Genomic DNA, 22,020 nt, shown 5'->3' with positions numbered 1-22,020 from the left:
CATGCTCTGTGTTAAACCTCTCCTACCCCTCCCATCTTCCACTTCTCTTATCCCTGACTTTGGGACCCAGCACTAGACCCAGTGACAGTCAAGACTCAATACTCAGTGACTGTTAGGATTTTCATCTGTCATGATGACATTTTAGCTCAGTCATCCTGCAAGTGGAGCGCTCTGAATAGATTCTCATCCCTACTGTCTCCGAGCTCCCTCACACTTGGCTTTCTTTCCCTTCCTATCTCTCCTCTAGGATCCCTATAGTTACGTAAGTTTTCTGTGTTTTTTAGGGCTTCCTTTCCCTTTGTACTTTCTTCATATTATGAATATGTCCCTCTCTAGGGCACTGTTCCTTATATAGCCTTGCCTTTGGATCTGGATGTGGCTCTAGAGGTGATGCTTGCTGGAAGCCTTGCTCCCTGGGTGGATTTTTTTAGATGGTCTTTTTCTGTTAAAAATGGCTGCTTCTTTGAACTTCATATTATATGAGTTTACCATTTCCCCTTGCGCAGAGTAATAATCTCTGGATGTTGCTATCAGCCAGTCTCATCGTGTATTCTATACTCCACTCCTCTAATTTTCTGAGTGATTTCAGTATTCATGTGGAGGTCCACCCAGAATCCTGGCCTCCCATTTCCTTGTCTTCACGTTTCCATTGATCTCCTCCTCCATTCCCTCAGCTTCTTCCATTGGGAATCCATCTCCATCCATCCCAATCAGATGAGGATGACAGTTTGGGAAACATGCTTTTTGATACTCTTTGACTTTAAAATATGTATTCGTATTTTATGAACAAAACCTAAAACAAAGGATAAGATAGTAACCTAAAAATAATATAAAAACTGTTAAAATACGTATGATAGAAAATATTGATTTATATTGATACTCAAAATAGGAACAAAAAGATAAACCAGAAGAGGAAAAAATTAATGGGACAGGATATAACTAGCTGCTGCTGATTAATGACAAATTCTACGGGAAATAAGATCAAGCAAAATTGTTTTAAGGACTGATATATGAAAGCAGGTAGTATTTATACATGAAATATATCTTTATTCAATTCACTCCTTGACATCTGTGTATTGGTGTCGTTGCAGAAATAGAATATCATGGGAATGAGTTGCTTGCTCTGATTTGTCAAAACAAAGAAACATTCATGAACATAAAACATGCTATAGTATTTTTTGCTTCTCTAATTCTATTATGAGGACAGTCTATTTATAAAAGATTCTATGACAAGAGATAGAATTGTCAGTGGTATGGCCAGTGTCTCGGTCTGTTCAGGTTCTAGTAACAAAATACCACAGACTGAGTAGTTTGTAAACAACAAAAATTTATGTATCGCAGTTCTGAAGCCTGGAAGTCCAGGATCATGGCAGTAGCATGGTAGAGTGAGGGTCCTCTTCTGGGTTGCAGACTTCTTGATGTGTCCTCACCTGGTGGAAGGGGTTAGGGATTTCTGTGGTGTCTCTGATAAGGCACTAATCCCAATCATGAGGGTTCCACCTTCATGGCCTAAGCACCTCCCAAAGGCCCTGCCTCTTAATATTATCATCTTTAGGGGTTAGGATTTCAACATGAATTTTGAGGGGATGCTTTCAGACCACAGCAGCCAACTAATGTTAAATAAAAACAAAATGAGGGGCGCCTGGGTGGCTCAGTCAGTTAAGTGCCTGCCTTTGGCTCAGGTCATGATTCCAGAGTCCTGGGATCAAGCCCCACATCAGGCTCCCTGCTTGGTGGGGAGCCAGCTTCTCCCTCTCCCTGCCCCCTGCTTGTTCTCTCTCTCTCTGTCCATCAAACAAACAAACAAACAAACAAACAAACAAAAAACCAAAATGAAAATCCAAATGTCTTGCCTAGTAGAGTGATATGCATGGCCGGAACTCTAAGTATAGCCTTTCTTTTATTAACTATTCATTTTATTTTAAATTTTCAGATTGTCAGGGCGCCTGGGTGGCGCAGTCGTTAAGTGTCTGCCTTCGACTCAGGGCGTGATCCCAGCGTTCTGGGATCGAGCCCCACGTCAGGCTCCTCCGCTAGGAGCCTGCTTCTTCCTCTCCCACTCCCCCTGCTTGTGTTCCCTCTCTCGCTGGCTGTCTCTGTCAAATATATAAATAAAATCTTTAAAAAAAATTCTCAGATTGTCAGCATCAGCTTTATGAGTATAGCAAAGCACTAGGTGTGTGTACCTCTGAAACCATCGTTATCAAGATCTTGGAAACTTAGATATGTCAGTGATGCTATTATTCTTCTCTTTCCTACATTTAAAACATTTGCCATTCTTACTATTATATTCCTCCTTCCACCTCCAGAAACTTACCAAGAAACCATAGAGCAATAGCTGTTGCAGGATCAATATTTTAAAATTATTTGAAACATAAATAATGTTAGGGGTTTTTTTGTTTTTTTTTAAAGATTTTATTTATTTATTTGCCAGAGAGAGAGACAGCCAGCGAGAGAGGGAACACAAGCAGGGGGAGAGGGAGAGGAAGAAGCAGGCTCCCAGCAGAGCAGGGAGCCTGATGCAGGGCTTGATCCCAGGACCCTGGGATCATGCCCTGAGCCAAAGGCAGACGCTTAGCGACTGAGCCACCCAGGAGCCCCAATGTTAGGTTTTAATAAAAAATCAATATATAGTTAATGGGTCAAAAAATGAATTTTAATTTAAATCATTTTCATATTTTATAATTAAAATGCTGTAATAGATTTTACATATGTAAATATTTTACCTTTGCATTCAGTTTTAGTTTCAGTTATTTTATACATTAATTTTATTTTTTATAATTTAAAATTTTTTAATTAATTATATAATTTATAAAATTCACAATTTGATTTCCAAAGTTGATATTTGGGGCCGCAGCCACTTCTAAATCCTACACACACACCCTTACCCTGGTTCTTTAGTTTTTAACTGATGAGCCCACAGGGAGGAAATTAACAGGATTCAAAGGTTTAGGCCATTTCAATTTTCAAGTGAGCTGTTCGTCACAGACATCCATCTAAAAGATGGAGAATGTTAGGTAGGAAGAATAGTTAAGCTGTTTAATCTCAATAAATAGAAAAATCTCATGTAAGACCTAATACAGTAGAGTCTCTTCAATCATTTTGCAAAAACAGAGTCTCTTATTTTTTACCTCTCTAGAACCCTGAGGTCATCACATGATAGGGGTCTGAGGGAATGCCTGGAAACCTTTGTATTGACTTCTCCCTCCTTTATTTTTTAAGAAATAATTTATTGAGAGGAAATTTATATAACATAAAATGAACCATTTTTAAAGTAAACAATTCAGTGGCATTTACTGCCTTTACGGTATGATATAACTATTTCTTCTGTCCCATTTCAAAACATTTCAATCACTGCAAAGCAAAACCCTTTACTTATTAAAGCAGTTTCTCCTCACCTATCTTTCCACTAGCCACTGACAGCCACCAATCTGCATTCAGTCTCTATGGATCTATCTCTTCTGGATTATTTCATATAAAAGGAATTATACAGTTTGTGACCATTTGTGTCTTTCACTTAGCACAATGTTTTGGTTTTTCATTTTTATTGTGGTAGAAAACATGTAACATAAAATTTGCCATCTTAACTATTTTAAGTGTTAAATTTTAGTATTCACATTGTTGTGAAACAGATCTCCAGAACTTGTTCATCTTGCAGATCTTTTTTTTTTTTTTTTTAAGTTTTTATTTGTTTATTTGACAGAGATAGAGACAGCCAGCGAGAAAGGGAACATAAGCAGGGGGAATAGGAGAGGAAGAAGCAGGCTCATAGCGGAAAAGCCTGATGTGGGGCTCGATCCCAGAACGCCAGGATCACGCCCTGAGCCAAAGGCAGACGCTTAACCGCTGTGCCACCCAGATCTGAAACTCTATACCCATTTAAAAATACTCCCCTTTTCCCCTCTCCCCTGAAACCTGGGCAACAACCATTCTTCTTTGTGTTTCTATAAACTTGACTACTTTAGATGCCCCATACTAGGTGGAATCATATAGTATTTGTCTTTTGGTGACTGGATTATTTCTCTTAACATAATGTCCTTGAAGATCATTCATGTTGTAGAATATGACGGGATTACCTTTATTTTTAAGCCTAAATAATATACCAGATTTTGTTTATCCATTCATCTATGGACATTTGTTTTGCTTCTGCCTCTCAGCTATTTTGAATAGTACTATTATGGAGATAGCTGTACAAATATCTCTTTAGGACCCTGCTTTCAGATCTTTTAAATACATACGTAAAAGTGGATTGCTGAATTAAATGGTAGCTCTATTTTTAATTTCTCGAGGAAACTCCATACTGTGTTTTCCATATTGCTGGCACCATTTTACTGTCCCACCAATACTGTAAAGGATTCCAGTTTCTTCACATTCTTTTCTGGGTTTTTGATCATAGCCATGATAGTGGGTCTGAGGTGATATTGTAATTTTGATTTGCATCCCTCTGATGATTTGTGTTGTCAAGTATCTTTTCATATGCTTGTTGGCCAGCTGTATATCATCTTTGGGGAACTATCCACTCAAGTCCTTTGCCCTTTCTAAAATTGAATTATGATTTTTTTGTAGTTGAGCTGTAGTTCTTTGTATATTCTGGTTATTAATCCCTTATCAAATAAATGGTTTGCAATCATTTCTCAATTTCATAGGTTGCCTTTTCACTCTGTTGATTGTTTACTTTGATGAACAGATATTTTTTTGTTTGATGTAGTCCTGTTTGTCTATATTTGCTTTTGTTGCCTGTATTTTGGTGTCATATCTAAGAAATCATAGCCAACTCTAATGTTACAAAGCTTTCCTGTAGGTTTTCTTCTTCAAGTTTTATAGTTTTAGGTCTTATGTTTAGGTTTTTCATCGAGTTTGAGTCAATTTTTTTTTTTTTAAAGGTTTTATTTATTTATTTGACAGAGATAGAGACAGCCAGCGAGAGAGGGAACACAAGCAGGAGGAGTGGGAGAGGAAGAAGCAGGCTCAAAGCAGAGGAGCCTGATGTGGGGCTCGATCCCATAAAGCCAGGATCACGCCCTGAGCCGAAGGCAGACGCTTAACCGCTGTGCCACCCAGGCGCCCCGAGTTTGAGTCAATTTTTGTATGTGGTATGAGATAAGGGCCTGGTGCCCTTATAAAAAATTAATTGTCTGTAGGTGTATGGTTTGTTTCTGGACACTCTGTTCCATTTGTCTACATGTTTATTCTTATGCCACTATCACACTGTTTGGATTACTGTAGCTTTATAATAAGTTTTGAAATTGAGAAGTATGAGTTCTTTACCTTTGTTCTTTTTTCAAATTGTTTTGGCTATTTGGAGCCTTAATATTTCTTACGAATTTAATTGTTTATCCACTTTTGCAAAAATGGCCATTGTAATTCTGATAGGGATTGCCATGAATTGTAGATTGCTTAGTGTAGTACTGACATCTCAACAATACTGAATCTTCCAATCAGGGAATATTAGATGTCTTTCCATTTATGTAGAACATTAATTTCTTTCAACAATGTATTGTAGTTTTCGCTGTACAAGTTTGTCACAACATGGACACATTTATTTCTAGGAATTTTATTCTTTTGGATCTTATTTTTTTTAAATTAATTATTTATTTATTTTAGAGAGGGAGAGAGTACAAGTAAGCACCCATGAGCAGTGGGAGGGGCAGAGGGAGAAGGAGAGAAGCAGACTCCCCATTGAGTGTGGAGCTCGATGTGGGGCTTCGAGCCCGACATGGGGCTTGATCTTATGACCTGAGATCATGACCTGAGCCAAGATCAAGAGTTGGATGCCTAACCGACTGAGCCACCCAGACACCCCTTGCATCTTATTTTAAATGAAACTGTTTACTTATTTTATTTTTCAGAGTTCATTGCTAGTGTGTAGAAACACTTAATTTTTGCTTGTTGACCTTGTACATTGCAATTTTCCTGAATTCATTTATTAGCTCTATCAATTTCTTTGTGGATTCTTTGTGATTTTCTCTATACAGGATCATTTCATCTGCAAATATATATAGTCTTAATCCTTCCTTTCCAATCCGACTGCCTTGTATCCCACCCTCTTTTTTTGGCCCAATTGTTCTGCCTAGAACTTATACTACATTATTCAATGACATTGGCAGAAAGAGGACGTCCTTACATTGTTCCTGATCTCAGGGGGAAGGCTTTCAGTATTTCACCCTAAAATATGATGTTAACTGTGCGTTTTTTGTAAGTGTTCCTTAGTGTGTTGAGGAAGTTCTCTTCTATTCTTAGTGTTCTGAGTGCATTTGCTATGAAAGGATGTATGATTTTGTCAGTTTTTTTTTTCTGTATCAATTGGCATCACCATTTTTTCTTCAATCAGTTAATGTGGAGTATTTTATATATATGTGTGTGTATATATATGTACACATACATACACACATATAGTTTTAAATATGGAATACTTCATAAATTTTTGTGTAGTCATTGCACGGGGGCCACTCTAATCTTCTCTGAACCATTCCAACTTCAATGTATGTGCTGCTGAAGCAAGCACATTTATTGATTGATTTTTGTATGTTGAACTGCCTTTTCATTCTTGGGATAAACTGCACTTGGTCATGGTATATAATGCTTATAACATGCTGATAGATTTGGTTTGCTAGTATTTTTTTAAGGATTATATTGTCTGCATTCATGAGGGATATTGATCTGTAATTTTTTTTTCTTACAGTGTCTTCATCTGTCTGATATCATAGTAATGTTGATCTTATAGAAGAGGTTAGGAAGTTTTTTTCTATTTTCTATTTTTGGAAGAATTTATGAAGTATTGCTGTTAATTCTTTAAATATATGGTAGGATTCGCCAGTAACACCATCTGGTCCTGAAATTTCTCTTTTGGCGGGGCTTGTTGATTCATTATTCACTTCTATAAATCTATTCATAATTTATATTTCTTCTTTGATCAATTTTGATAATTTATGTTTTTCTACGAATCTGTCGATTTCATCTAGATTATTTACTTTTGGTATACAAATTCTTGATACAATTCTTTGAGTCTTCCTCTTCTTTTTGTATGGTTGATAGTAATATCCATGTTCCATTTTTTTTCTTTTGATCAGGAGTCGTCTAGTCTTTATTAATAAATACAAATATTAACAGAAATTTATTTGTTTATGAATATGCACAATTTATTATTTTTTATTTTTATTTTTTATCGTGTTCTGTTAGTCACTATACAGTACATCATTGGTTTTTGATGTAGTGTTCCATGATTCATTGTTTGCATATAACACCCAGTGCTCCATGCACTATGTGCCCTCCTTAATACCCATCACCACATTCATTTTTTGTATTAATTATTCATTTCTTATTTTCTGTTCCTTTTCCTGTCTGGCTTAAAGTTTTGTACTTTAAAAAGAAATCTTCAAAGAACCAACTTTTAATGTCATTGATTTTTATTATTTCTGTCTCTTTGTTGATATTCTCGTTTTTTTCATACATCATTTTCTTGTTTTTTCTTTCTCCCTTTTTCTGTTGTTTAGCTCTATGAGCAATTTTTAAAAAATATTTTATTTCTTTATTTGAAACAGAGAGAGAGTGCAAGCAAGCAAGAGTGGGGAGAGGGGCTAAGGTAAAGGGAGAAGAAGACTCCCTGCTGAGCAGGGAGCCCAATGCCGGGCTTAATCCCAGGACCCCGGGATCATGACCTGAGCCAAAGGCAGACGCTAACTGACTGAGCCACCTAGGCCCCCCGTCTATGAGCATATTTAAGACAGTGGATTTAAAGTTTTTGTCTAGTAAGTCCAGTGCCTGGACTTCCTCTCTGATGGTTTCTGTCATTTAGTTTTTCCTTTGACTGGGTCATGCTTTCTTATTTCTTGGTATGCATTGTGGGTTTTTTTGTTGAAAAGTGGGTATTTGAATGTTATTATGTGGTAACTCTGGAAATCTGATTTTATCTGTTCTTGATTGTTGAAGGCTGCAATCATCCATTTGTTTAGTGACTTATCCAAATTAGTTTTTGCAAAGAATATATTCCTTCTGTGTGTGTTCACTAAAATCTCTGCTCCCATAGCTTATGTTCAGCTAATGTTTTGATAGAGATTTCCTTGTGCATTGACTCTGTGCCAGTGCCCTTACTCAGCATTTATAACTCTGTTCTGGCCTTTACATGCTTCTTGCATTTAGCCTACAGATCAGACAAAGGAGATATCTTAGAATCTCCTCAGGTCTTTCCTGATCACATGTCCTTCCTTAGGCATGGTTTTGGCTTTCTAGAGTCTCCAGCACACATTTGTGCTTTTGAATGCTCTTATTTCCCAAAGAAACTCTCTCCCCAGCTTTTCTTTCCAGGGGTTAATCTGCTTGCATGTCTCAGCCATAATCTTTTGTCCCACATGGCTGCAAGTTGTTTGTTTGCCTGACAGTATTTTGGGGCAGTGTCCACTAATTTTCTGACCCATTGATTTTTGAAGTCGGGCAAAACAAAGACAAGGACCTTACATCAGTCCTTCCGGTGACCCCAGAAGCTTAGAACAAATACAATGACTTGTGAGTAAGGTCTGCTGTGTTTCATCCAAAACCAGAGTTTCACACTGAGACCTCCATCTGCAAGACGGAAGATGAGTCAGAAAGGGAGAGGCTCAGGGGCGAGTAAAGGTACCACAAAGCTTCCCTACCGTTTTAAAGTTGTGTTTTTCTTGAGTCAGTGTTCACTTGGTTGCTGTGAACCTTTGACTATTTTCCAGAGTTCTAACAAAGTTGGTCCTGTCAACTTTTGCTTGTTTTTCAGTGTTTCTGTGGAGGGATGGGCATTTGGATTTGGATTTCCATTATTTGGCTGATATGATCCCCTCCTTTCCTTTTGTTGTGGGTCCTGAACACCAAGAGTGACTCTTTTTCTTCTCTTTGATGCAAGATTGTATTTTTGTCAAGGCTGAAACACAGTTTTCATTTTAAAATGAGAGGCTAGCACTATATAATTTCCAAGATGTTATGAATCTCTAGGTGTTCATTCTTCTATGACTCATCTTGTTAGCTGCCTATATTGTTAGTCTGTTTTAGATTTTAAGGCCAGATGTATTAAAATCACAGCTAAGGAATTAGGTTTAACTTCTTTTCATTTCATTTGTTTTAAAAGTTATGGTGCAGTAAAATGGTTCTTTTGTTACATGAATATTGGCAAATCGTACAATTGTATAGCAAATACAAAAATCAATATAGAGAACACTTTATCCCCTCCTTTAATTTTTTTTTTTTTTTTTTTTTTTTTTTTTTACTTGTTTGCAGTCAGCCTTTCCCCCAGTTCTGGTTCATAACAAATACTGATCTCATTTTGTTTGTATAATTTTGCCTATTCACTTATATATCATATTAAATGAAATCTTAAGATAGGTTGCCTTTTCAGTCTGGCTTCTCTTAGAATAATGCATCTGCTATTCATCCATATTATATATGGAACACTGGTACATTACATTTCATTGTTGAAAAGTATTCTTTTATGTGGATTTACCAAAGTTTGTTGTCCATTCGTTGTTTGGTGGGAATTTGGCTTATGTTTTTCGTAATTATGAATAAGGCCACTATAAACATTTATATGCAAGTGTTCATTTCTTTTTGGTAAACACCTAGAATTAGGAATTGGGGGCTTTATGTTAAGTGCATGTTTAATTTTCTAAGACAGTGGGAAAATATTTTTCATGACTGTGAAATTGTGCATTCCTATCAACAATGTATAAATGGTTTAGGTGCTCACATCTTTAGTTCTTGGTAATGTCATTGTTGTTTAAGTAATTGTGATAGGTGTGAAGTATTCTGTCCTGTGAATCAATTTACATTTCCCTAATGTGTGATGATGTTAAACATCGTTTCTTGTGGTATTATGTACATTTTTTCTTAGTTGTCTTTTCACATCTTTTACTTGGTTCTTCATTAGGAACTTTGCTTTTTATTGATTTTGTGTGTTCTTTTATATATTTTGTATACAAGTTGGAGTTTTTGGTCAAAGATGTGTTTTTGGCTTCTAATTTTATTTATTAAACATTATCTTTAACAGGACAGATGTTTTGATTTTGATAAAGTATAGTTTAATCATTTTTTCTTTTGTAGATGATTAATTTGGTATTGTATTTAAGAAATCTTTGCCTAACCAATGATTGCAAAGATTTTTCTCCTAAATGGTTTATAGTTTTAAGTTTTATATTTAGGTCTTTGGTCCATTTTGAATCAATAGGAACTATTTTTATTTTTTTTTTAATTTTTTTAATTTTTTATTTTTTTAAAGATTTTATTTATTTATTTGACAGAGATAGAGACAGCCAGCGAGAGAGGGAACACAGGCAGGGGGAGTGGGAGAGGACGAAGCAGGCTCATAGCGGAGGAGCCTGATGTGGGGCTCGATCCCAGGACTCCGGGATCATGCCCTGAACCGAAGGCAGACGCTTAAAGACTGAGCCACCCAGGCGCCCCAGTAGGAACTATTTTTAAAATTTATTTTTATTTTTGAGAATTGGTTTCAGATTCATGAAAAATAAATCAGGTTTTATTTTGAAAAAAAAGTATTTTCAACATCACAAGTTTCTTTTTGAAAATGTCTTTTTTTAAATTGCTGTTTTGCTAGATCCATAGTGTCTCATTAGATCTCCAGAACTTATTCATCTTGTATAATTGAAACTTTATACCTCTTGACCAATATCTCTCCATATCTCCCGCTCTGTAGCGCCTAGTAACCACCATTCTGTTTTCTGCTTCTGTGAGTTTGACTATTTAGATTCCACATATAAGTGAGATCATATATTATTTGTCTTTCTGTATCTAGTTTATTTCACTAAGCATAATATCCTGCAGGTTCATCTGTATTTTTGCAAATGGCCAAATTTCCTTCTATTTTCAAAGCTTAAAAATATCTCATTATATGTATATACCACATTTTCCTTATCCATTTATCCTTTGGTGGACATTTAGGTTATTTCCATGTCTTGACTATTGTGAATAATGCTTCACGAACATAGGAGTACAGGTATGTCTTTGAGATCCTTATTTCAGTTCCTTTGGGTAAATACCCAGAGATGAGATTCCTGGGTAATATAGTAGTTCTGGTAACAATACTGTACTTTATACTTGAAATTTATGAAGAGGGTGGATCCTGTGTATTCTCACAATGAGGTGGAGAGTAACTGTGAGATGATGGATATGTTAATTAGCTTGATTGTGGTGTTACTTCATTATGATATGTGTATCGAATCTTCAAGTTGTACACTTTATATACAACACAAATAGTATCACAAATTTCTTATAGCAAAACTAACCACAGGTGTAATGTATTTTTTTGTCTGTCAGGTGGCAACATATGACTTCAGCATTCAGGTTCAAATTAATTTCTTCAGAGCTTCAGAACTTTACACTCAATATTGTTCGTCACATTCTTCTATGATTCCAAAGACAACGCCACTTATTCGACCATGTTATGTTCAAGCTACTGGTATGTAATGTGAAACATTCACTTGATGTGCCCATACCAAATATTTACACTTAAGCAGCTAAAAGTTTAAAAATTCAGAATGATATTTACTTTTTAAAAAGAAAGTAAAACTATGATATGATTTCTATGTGTGTGACTTAAATTGTGCCTGTGAGAATGAATTTTGAGAAATAGTGTAATCAAACCAACATGAAGTTCACTCCTTCTTGAGTTACAGAAACTGTACCAGGTGTAGTTGTCGCACAAAGACAAGTTTATTGAGACAATCACAGGCAATGGCTTCCAAAGCCGTGACTCCCTGACATCAGGTGAAGATAGACCTTTTGTTTAGGGTTAGATGAATATTTATTTATTTCCGTTTTTTATTTTTTATTTAATTAATTAGTTAATTAAATTTTTTTGAGAGAAAGAATGTGAATAGTGGGGGAGGGGCAGAGAGAGAATCTGGAGCAGGCTCTAAGCTCAGCATGGAGCCCGATGTGGGGCTTGATCTCACTACCTTGAGTTCATGATCTGAGCCAAAATCAAGAGTCAGTCGCTTAACTGGCTCAGCCACCCAGACGGCCCTCGGATGAATATTTAGCTAGGGAGGCTTTCTTATCATATGTAGAGGTGGCCATGGCTATACATACATTGTATGTTATGTAAATGAGGCTGAGGCTCTTGCTTGGGTGGAGATTTTTGTATTTTAATGAGGCAAAGGTAATGGTAGATCATTCCAGAGGTCACTCTAAGGTCTGTCTGTGCAGGTATGAGGTGGAGGTTTAGCTGAAAAGGTCCGGGTAGTCTGGGATGGCTGGGAGGTCTTGTCAGGGTAGTTGCCATTACCTACAGGGTTGTTTCCAGTTTCATTTGCCTGAGTTAATAGGTAAGCTGGAAAGAAGAGCTTAAGGAAAAATGTAAGACAAAGGTTAGTGAGTTCAAGCAGGTGGGCAGTAAAGGTCAGGTCTTGGGGTCTAGCTGGTGACAGTAGCATGGACATAATCTCCTATCAGTGACTCTTGCTTTAAAAAATTGGTTATAATTAAAAACAAAGGTCAGTTTATTTATTGTATGGGTAGTTTTAAAATGATTAAATCAAAATATAAATTATTAAAATAAAATACATTAGATATATAATGAAATGATGAAGATTTTATTTAAGAAAAATTTTCCTCCAAAGGAATGGTTTACTAAAGGACTAAGTTCATGTAAAGAAGGGTAAGTAAAAACAAAGAAACAAAAGAAGGATAAGTATATTCAGGTTTTGAGTATTGTTTACTCATTTTCTCCAAATATTCAAGTATAAAACCAATTCATTCTGTAAACCCTACTTTTGACAAAACTTTGGTTTTGCATTTTATGTGTTGAAGTATTTTTCATGAAAAGTTAAGTCTAGTCTATGCTATATTATGCAATATTTTGTTTTTATAATTCTGATATTGTTATTAATTATGAAATAGTGGTCAGTTGATAATTGCACTTGTCACCTAGTAAGAGAAGCCTCATTAAAGTAGCATACACAATATAGAGATTTATTTTCCTCCTGTTTGAAATACAGAATTAAAAATTCCACAGCTGATAGGGAAGCTCCATGGAGTTTTCTCCCTTGTTTTAAGATATCATTTTAGGGAAAAAAATCATTGTCTAATTTTGTTTTCTGAATTAGGTAAATTACTTGCATGAAAAATAACATTTACCTACTTGACAAAAATTAATGTATCATCATTATGGAAAATTGGAAAATGTTAGAAACACAGAAATGTCATCTGGAATGTGAATATGTAGAGCATACTATTATTGATATCTTGGTATCTTACTCTTTTGTTCTATGCCTTTGTGAGTTTTTTTTTTTTTTTTTTTTAACATAGTTGCCATGTTACTGCCTGTGTTCAGTTGAAATCTCTTCACTCTTAATAGAAACTTTTACTTGGATGTTATAGACTCTTAATTGTATAAATTGACACTGATAACTATTATAGAATATTTCATCCAATAAGTGTCTCTTGTAGATTATTTAAGCATAATCATAAGGACTTAGGTTGTTTTATTTTCTTATTCATATAAATATTGTAGTATTGAACATTCTTGTGTATAATACTTTTTCCCAGTTTAGATTTTCTTAAAAGCGAGATTCTCTGAATTGGCTGCCTTCCTTCTGAAGTGCATACATGGTAGGGACACCTGGGTGGCTCAGCATTTAAGCATCCAACTCTTGACTTTGGTTCAGGTTATGATCTCAGGGTTGTGAGGCGGGCTCTGTGCTGGGCATGGAGCCTGCTTAAGATTTCCTCTCTCTCTCTGTCCCTCTGCCCCTTCCCCCTCCTCCAGCAAGCACACACTCAGGCTTTCTCTCTCTCTCTCTCTCAAAAAAAAGTATATACATGTTAAAGCTCTTGATACGTTGGACTTTTGTAAAGAGTTATGCTATTTTACCTCTCCTTCAGTGTAAACTCTAACCAGCATTGGATTAAAGAAATTGGATATTTTACTCTGTGATTAGAAGTACATAATTTCAATTTTCATTTCAATTTCTTTGATTACTTATGAGGATTAAAATTTTGTCTGCTATTAATAATATATTTCATATGTAAATTATCTGCTCATGAACTTTACCTTTATCATTGTGGTGATATATTTCTGATAGATGTCATTGATTTCCTTATATTTTATATTAATTTTTTTCATTTTTACTGTGAATTTTTTCTAAGATTCATTGTTTGCCTTTAATTTGTTGTTCAGTAAATCCTTTTAATAATGTTATAGTGAAATTTAGCTTTCATTTCCTCCGATTTCTAACATTGTTTTAAAGATTAGACCATCTTCCCCATCTTCAGATTTGGTATATATGTAATTCTGGTTTTTTTTTCTTCTATTTTTAAGGGTTTATAATTTGTTCAGCAATTTCTATACTTAATTTGTTTAAAAAAATATTGCTGTATTTCCAGAAAGGATTGGAATGTCAAAGCAAACTTGATTATATTATATAACTTATCATCCCCAAAGTTTACTAATGATTCAAATGATACAAGTATAATCAGGCAGATGTGTAACATTTCTTCCTATAGAAGTTGGCATCTATCAGACACAGCTTCCAAATTGTCCTTTTCTCCCTTGTTAAGATGCGTTTTCCTTTTGAATTAACATATGACTTTTGAATGTCATTTGTAGAAACCTGTTCCCAAAGGAAGCTGTTTTTTGTTTGGAGCTTCCCATTTTTGTACTCTTTTTTTTTTTTTTTTAAAGATTTTATTTATTTATTTGACAGAGATAGAGACAGCCAGTGAGAGAGGGAACACAAGCAGAGGGAGTGGGAGAGGAAGAAGCAGGCTCATAGCGGAGGAGCCTGATGTGGGGCTCGATCCCAGAACGCCAGGATCACGCCCTGAGCCGAAGGCAGATGCTTAACCGCTGTGCCACCCAGGCGCCCCCCATTTTTGTACTCTTAATAGTTATACAAGTAGGAAGTGTCTACATGAGGAATTCTCATTCTTCTACCAGCAATGCCTCATAAATCCATAAATTCCAGATACTTTTGATTGGCCATTTGGACAGGTAATATATGTCAGGGTTTTTTTTTTTTTTTTTAAATACTCCACTGGTCAATTCCATTTTTATGTTTGCAGGGATGCTTGGTTAAGTCCATTATTCCCTGAGCTATCCCCCCCTCAATAGAAGGATGATGCCTCAGTAGGAGGCTCACAAGCCTTCTGTTCTCTCTTTTATCCAAAATTCCATGTATGTATTTTAAAATTAAAATAGTACTAACCCAGAATTGAAATCCATTATCTCTTTCTGAAGGCTTATCCTGCATCCCAGAGGCTGTGACTTTTTTCATTAATTATCTAATGAAAACACTTATTTAATGACAAGTATCTTCACTCACTTGAAACACTAACTCCTGTTATCCATTTTGTAATATAATTATAGTTTAAATTTCAATTAAAATTTTTATCAGAGATTTAATTGTTATGACGATATAGTGTTCGCTGTTAAGCCAGGTAGTGTAACTGCATAGTTATTTTATTTACTTTCCTTCAACTTTTTGTTTATTAATTGCTCAGTTGTCCTTTGATATTTGACTAAATCCTCCCATGCCACGAAGCTCTCCTTTTTATTATGCTTGTCTGGACAATGTTCCACATAGTCTAGTCTGTCACATAATATGTCATATCTAGTTATTCTCTTGAAGCAACCTTCCTGGAGCACAACAACCTGCTTCAATATGTACTAGATACTTCCCCTGTGGCAGGACTTTTGTCTATGATTTCCTTTCACTATAATTGTGGGGATTTTTTTTTTTTTAAACTCTTTTCTGTTTTGAATCGCCTGTTTTTTCAATCCCTTGCCTTCCTATTTCTTGGTTTACTTCACTATTTAGGTAGATTACATCTTCCAGGAGCTTCTAAAGAAATGGTGTAAGGAGCTAATTTTTTAGAATTTCCATGTCTGGAATATCTTTGTTTTTCCTTTCACACTTGAGTGATAATTTGGTTTAGTATAAAATTCTATTATTTCACACTGACTAACTTTAGTGTGAATCTTTTGTGGACCATTTCAATCTGGAAATTCATGTCCTCCAGTTCTATAAAGTTTTCATAAACTATTTCCTTGAAATGTTCTTCGCACCGTTTTCTGTATTTCTTTCTTCAAGACATTATCGGTTGTGTTTTGTATGTCTTGGATTATGTTATATATTTTAATCATATTTTCTCTCCTATTGTCCTTTTCCTTATCTTTTTGTTGTACTTCTCAGGATATTTTTCTGACTTTATTATGTCTTAAGAAATTATTTTGGCAATTTTAAACTAATGAGAGTTAACTTTTTTCTGATTATTTCTTTACCTATAGAATTCTGAAAAATAAAAACAATATTTTTTATCTCTACTTTTATTATGATGATTTCTTTGAAATTTTCTTCTGTTGCTACATTGTCTCAATTTTTGCTGAATTATTTGTCCTTCACTTCTCCTTCATGTCAAGGAGTTCCTTAAATGTCTGTTGATTTTTGCCTATTCTCTCATGATTATTAGTGAGTCTCACAATGCTGGCTTCACTACCTATTATTATATCATTTCCTGACCATCTGGATCCCAGTGAATGTTTAAGGAGGTCAGAGTGTTAGTCTGTAAGACTTTAATCTTGAGCACTTCAGTTTTTCTCAAGTTGGTAAAAAATATATACAAATACCCCGCAGTTATTATCATTGTTAATGATGAGAAACTCAAAGCTTTCTCATTAAAGTCAGAAGCCAAGCTAGGGTGTCCCTTCTCACCACTTTTTCAGCATTGTACTAGAAGGCCTAGCTAATGCGATAGGACAGGAAAAAGAATTGAAACACACAGGTTGAAGAAGGAAGAACAACTCTGCAGTCATTGATGACATGATTGTTTATGTAGAAAATCTGAAAGAATCAGTTATGAAAAACACTTCTGGATCCAATAAGCTAATATAGCAAGGTTGCAGGGTACAAACTTAGTGTACAAAAGTCAGTTGCTTTCCCATATACAAGCAATGAATAAATGGAATTTGAAATTCAATACAAAATACCGTTTACATTAGCACCCAACAAAAATGAAATATGTAGGTATAAATATAGTAAGGCATTTACAAGATCTGTATAAGGAAAGATATCAAATGATAAAACTTATCTGATGAAAGATATCAAAGAAGAATTAAATAAATAGAGTGATATTCCATGTTCATGCATTGGAAGTCTCAATATTTTTAAGATGGCACTTTTTCCCAACTTGATCCAGAGATTTGGTGCCATCTCAATCAAAATCCCAGAACATTATTTTATGGGTATTGCCAGATTGATTAGAAGTTTATATGGAAAGGGAAAAGACCCACAATAGCCAACACACTACTGAAGGAGAAGAACAAAATTGGAGGACTGACACTATCTAACTTCAAAACTTTCTATAAAGCTGCAGCAATCATGAGACTTAGGTAGTGGCAGAAATATAGACAAATAGATCAGTGGAATAGAAAAGAGAGCCTAGAAATAGACCAACATAAATGTAGTCAACTGATCTTTGACATATGAGTATAGGCAATACAGCTCAGAAAAGATAGTCTTTTCAAAAAATAGTGCTGAACAACTTTACATCACAAGCAAAAGAATGAATTTAGATGCAGACCTTACACCCTTCACAAAAATTAACTTAAAATGAATCACAGTCCTAAACATAAAATGCAAAATTACGAAACTTTTGGGAGATAATAGAAGAAAAAAATCTACATGACCTTGAGTTTGGCAGTGACATTTTAGATACAACAACAGAGGCAAGATCTGTGAAAGAAGAATTGAGAAGCTGGAGTTCATTAAAATTAAAAATTTCTGCTTTGCAAAAGACACTGTCAATAGACCAAAAAGACAAACCACTGACTGGGAGAAAATATTTGCAAAAGACATGTTTCTTTTCACTTCTGTACTTCTGCATTGGTCAAACTCTATTATAGAGATCATTTTAACTATGTTTACTTTATTCTCAGCTCAATATTTAGTATATTTTATACTCTTATTGTCTCAAGGGTAATTGTTGCACTTGTAATTAGTTACCATTAAAATACAAAATTGTAATTTTATAGATGTGATAAACCATGATATTCTATAAATGTTTTAAAGTATGACTTTGTTTTCTGTCTGAGAACATAAAGATACAAAAAATTTTATTTTTTATTGTTTTGTGTCAAAATATAGTAATAATTATCTGTAAGCTAATATCTCTTAATATTTTATCAGTATATTTACTTTCCTCTCACAGTATTGCAAGCACCATTGAGATTATCCAGCACTGATTTTATATTTGAAATGCCATTGCATATTTTGGATCCTAATAACAAGGTCACGAAAACTCAGGTATGTAGAGAGAATTGATGCAGTTTATAACTTTTTTTTTATTATGGTTTTTAGTTTATTGAGTTGATTATTCTGAAGCATGTGTTATAAGAATACTTTCATTTTTAGAGAACTTGCATATATAAATATCATTTCTTGGAAGTAATTGTCAAAGTAGCCATACACATATAAAGCCATTTTTTATACATATTTAATAGGACTATTCAGAATATTTTAAATAGAATTAAGTTACCAGTCTCTCCTTATATAAATGGAAGCTATGATTAAATTAATGTGAAATATGTTCCATTCAGGTAAGAAGATGTGGTGAAAGGTAATCATAAAAATTGGAAAGGTCCAGGTATATAATAAAGGGTCTTCTATGACAATCTACTCTTTTTTCTTTCTAGATATCTCTGTGTTTCTCCTAATTATGAATCCATCTAGAAGGAAAAAAAAAAAGAGACATGCATATGAAGGAAGCTCATGCATACATAGTAGAAATTTGTATTTGTAGTACCCCTTTATTGTCTTATGTACTGCCTTTCCTGCAATTAATTTTGAACCTCTAGTTTTGAAGAAAAATTATATGGAGAAAATATTTAACATCGCATGTGTCAAATAATAGCAGAGTGCTATATGACATTATAGTTAGAAGAATAAAGGATCTCTTCTAAAATTAAAATGTGACTTTCAAGTATAAAATATCAGTAAGACTTCTAACTCTAACATAACTTCAAGGATGCAAAAGACTTTGTATGTGGGGCTAGAAAGGAAGCTTTAGTGAACTGAATTGGATTAAATTCCAAAGGAATAGCATTTATGTGAGATTATTTTGTATCATTGAAGTTTTGTTCAGTTGGCATGATAAAAGATGATCTAGACAAGAGCCTTCCCTCTTGAGTGTTGAAAGAGTCACATTAGCCCCACAGAGAAGGAAATGTGACTCTAATGCACTGCTTGGATTTGCCATGAATGATATTTACATAGTTGTAATGAAATATAGAATACAGAGACGTCTTAATATGTTTATGGGGCAGAATTAAAATTTGATCAGATATAGTGTATCACATGTAAAATGACAAGTGTGATATGTACGATGTGTATGTGTAGAATAAGTTGACAGAAGGGTTAGGGATAGTAAAAGAAGGAGGAGTGAAACTTATTTTACGTAGTGGGTAATTAAAGGGAAGTATCTGATGTTGGCAGAGGAACTAGAGTTATAAATCTATTGCTTAAAGTTACCAGGTGACTAATGAAAGAATTAAAATAATATAAATATCTAAAATTGGGTGGTGGACAGAAGAGTGAAGATTATATGAGCTAAATCCTCGTCTTTACTAGTGGGCACTGGAGACAATATCTGGGTCTGATAAATCATGAAATAGCCATGTGATAGAGTAATGGCCCCCAAATGGATCCATTTCCAGTCCCTAGAATGTGTGAGTACATCATCTTATATTGCAGAAGCTACTTTGCTGATGTGTCGTGTGATGCAGATGAAGGATCTTGAGCAGGGGAGATGATGCTAGATTATCTAGGTGGTCCCAGTTGAATCACATGAGTGGTTAAAACCAGAGAAGCTTTCCTGACTGTGCTCAGAAGGAAATGTGGTAACAGAAGGGTAGAGAGATAAGATGTTGCTGGATTTGAAGATGGTGGAAGGAGGCCACCAGCCAAATAATGTTTGCCCTCTAGAAAATGGGAATGGCATGGAACCAGTCTTCTCTGGAGCCCTCCAGAAAGTATCATAGTTCCTTCTACCACATTGATCTTAGTCCAGTGATACGCCTGTTGAACTTCTAACCTACAAGCCTGTAATTTAATAAATACGTGTTGATTTAAACTACTAAGTTTGTGATAATTTGTTACGGCAGCAATAAAAGAAAACTAAAGTAAGCCATATCAACGTTGTATTTAGAATCAGGCTATAGTAATAGAGAAAATCCAAAATTTAGCTAAAATTGGTTTGCTTCAGGGAAGCAGAATTGTTGATAAGGAGAAATTGAGTGGAACAACTATTTTTTGTTTGGGACAACTTTTTTATAAGCATTTTTGAATTGTGTAAGCTATGTACATGTATCATTTTGATAAAATTATTTAAAAAATAACACAATACTATACATACTAAACAATGTTTCTTTAGAGATGACTGTATCAGTTCTATTCCTGTGATAGGATTGGAAAGTGGAAAGTAGTTTTAGAGATCTACCATTTCTTCATTTCAGAATGAGAAAAATGAGGCATTCAAATGACTAGTACAATTTCATGTCCACCTTCTCTTTTAAAAGATGTTTTCTTTATAAGATGCAAATATTAGACCTGAATAGTTGTTTAGTATTGAGAGACATTGGGAATAAAATTGACTGATTTTAAAATCCTGAGTATTTTAAATCAATCATACTTTAGAAAGAGATGAAGTACATTATTTTGTTGTGGTGCCAGTTGTATGGATCATTCTATACTTCTCAAATTTTGAAAAGTAAAGTTAAAACAATACCTCGTTGAAGGTTTTATTTTAATAGTATGTTGTACTGGAAAGACAAGACTGTACACAGGTCATGCATATGGCTCCCAGATTTACCAGAACATTACAAACACAGTGCAGAGAGTTTATGTATATTCTTCACACAACTTTCCCTATGATTAACACCTTATAAAACCATAGAACATTTTTCAAAACTAAGAAATTAACATTAGTACAAAATTATTAATTAGACAACAGATTCTATTTGGGTTTCACCAGTTTTTCAGTAATGTCCTTTTACTATCTCAGGGTCCAATCAAGGGTAACATATTTCATTTAGTTTTCTCTGATATGTGACAGGCTCTCAATCTTGTTCATTTTTATATGACTTTGTGAAATTTTAAGAGTACTGGTTTGATATTGTTTCAGAATGTTCTTGTCTGATTTTTTCAACTGACTCAGCTGCATTCTTATTTTTCGTGGGTTTTGGATAAGAATGTAGCAGAGGTGAAATGTCTTTTTTGTCACATCATGGGAAGGGAGTACATGATATCAGCATGACTTATCATTGGTGATTATGTCAGGAGAATTGAAAAAAAGTTGGACAAACTATTTTTGTTTTTTTCACACTCTGCATTTTGGAAGTGAGTTGTCAATTTCAGCCCACACTGAAGGGGTTAGGGGTCAAGCTGCACATTCTGGAGGGGGGTATTTACATATATTATTTGGAATTTTTCTGTAAGGAGAATTATTTTATTATTTTATTACTTAATATGTCAGTATGACCTCACAAATATTTATACATTCAGTTATAATCCAATATTACATTATTTATTTTGTTATTAAATTTGTTCTAGCTCTGGCCATTTGGAGTTCTTTTAGACTGGCTCGTTGACATGCTTCCATAATTATGATCTTTTTTTAAAAGATTTTATTTATTTATTTGTCAGAGGGAGAGAGAGAGAATGCACACAAGCAGGGGTAGCAGCAGGCAGAGGGAGAAACATCCTCCCCGCTGAGCAAGGAGCCCGATGTGTGACTCGATCCCAGGATCCTGGGATCATGACCTGAGCCAAAGGCAGACATTTAACCAACTGAGCCACCTAGGTGTCCCCCATCATCATGATTTTTTTTTTTTTTTTTTAAAGATTTTATTTATTTATTCAACAGAGATAGAGACAGCCAGCGAGAGAGGGAACACAAGCAGGGGGAGCGGGAGAGGAAGAAGCAGGCTCATAGTGGAGGAGCCTGATGTGGGGCTCGATCCCATAACGCCGGGATCACGCCCTGAGCCGAAGG

At 34.9% G+C, this 22,020-nt stretch overlaps 1 protein-coding gene and 1 non-coding gene across 2 annotated transcripts in view; one reads left to right on the top strand and one right to left on the bottom strand.

Annotated features, from left to right (window-relative positions):
- The window catches only part of CFAP47 (cilia and flagella associated protein 47), a 484,601-nt gene that overhangs the window by 93,959 nt on the left and 368,622 nt on the right, over window positions 1-22,020 (top strand). The window contains exons 22-23 of the mRNA XM_045790463.2: window positions 11,290-11,431; window positions 18,181-18,275. Coding sequence (XP_045646419.2) covers window positions 11,290-11,431; window positions 18,181-18,275 — 237 coding nt within the window. The remainder of the gene's footprint in view (window positions 1-11,289; window positions 11,432-18,180; window positions 18,276-22,020) is intronic.
- Window positions 6,399-6,505, bottom strand: LOC123787664 (U6 spliceosomal RNA). Its single transcript, XR_006778301.1, has one exon. It is a non-coding gene; the product is annotated as a U6 spliceosomal RNA (small nuclear RNA).

Source organism: Ursus americanus, chromosome X, assembly GCF_024610735.1.
Source record: "Ursus americanus isolate L20-20 chromosome X, mUrsAme1.1.p, whole genome shotgun sequence".
NCBI lineage: Eukaryota > Metazoa > Chordata > Mammalia > Carnivora > Ursidae > Ursus > Ursus americanus.
The sequence above is the reverse complement of the archived record's forward strand: the minus strand, read 5'-3'. Positions and strand labels throughout refer to the sequence as shown.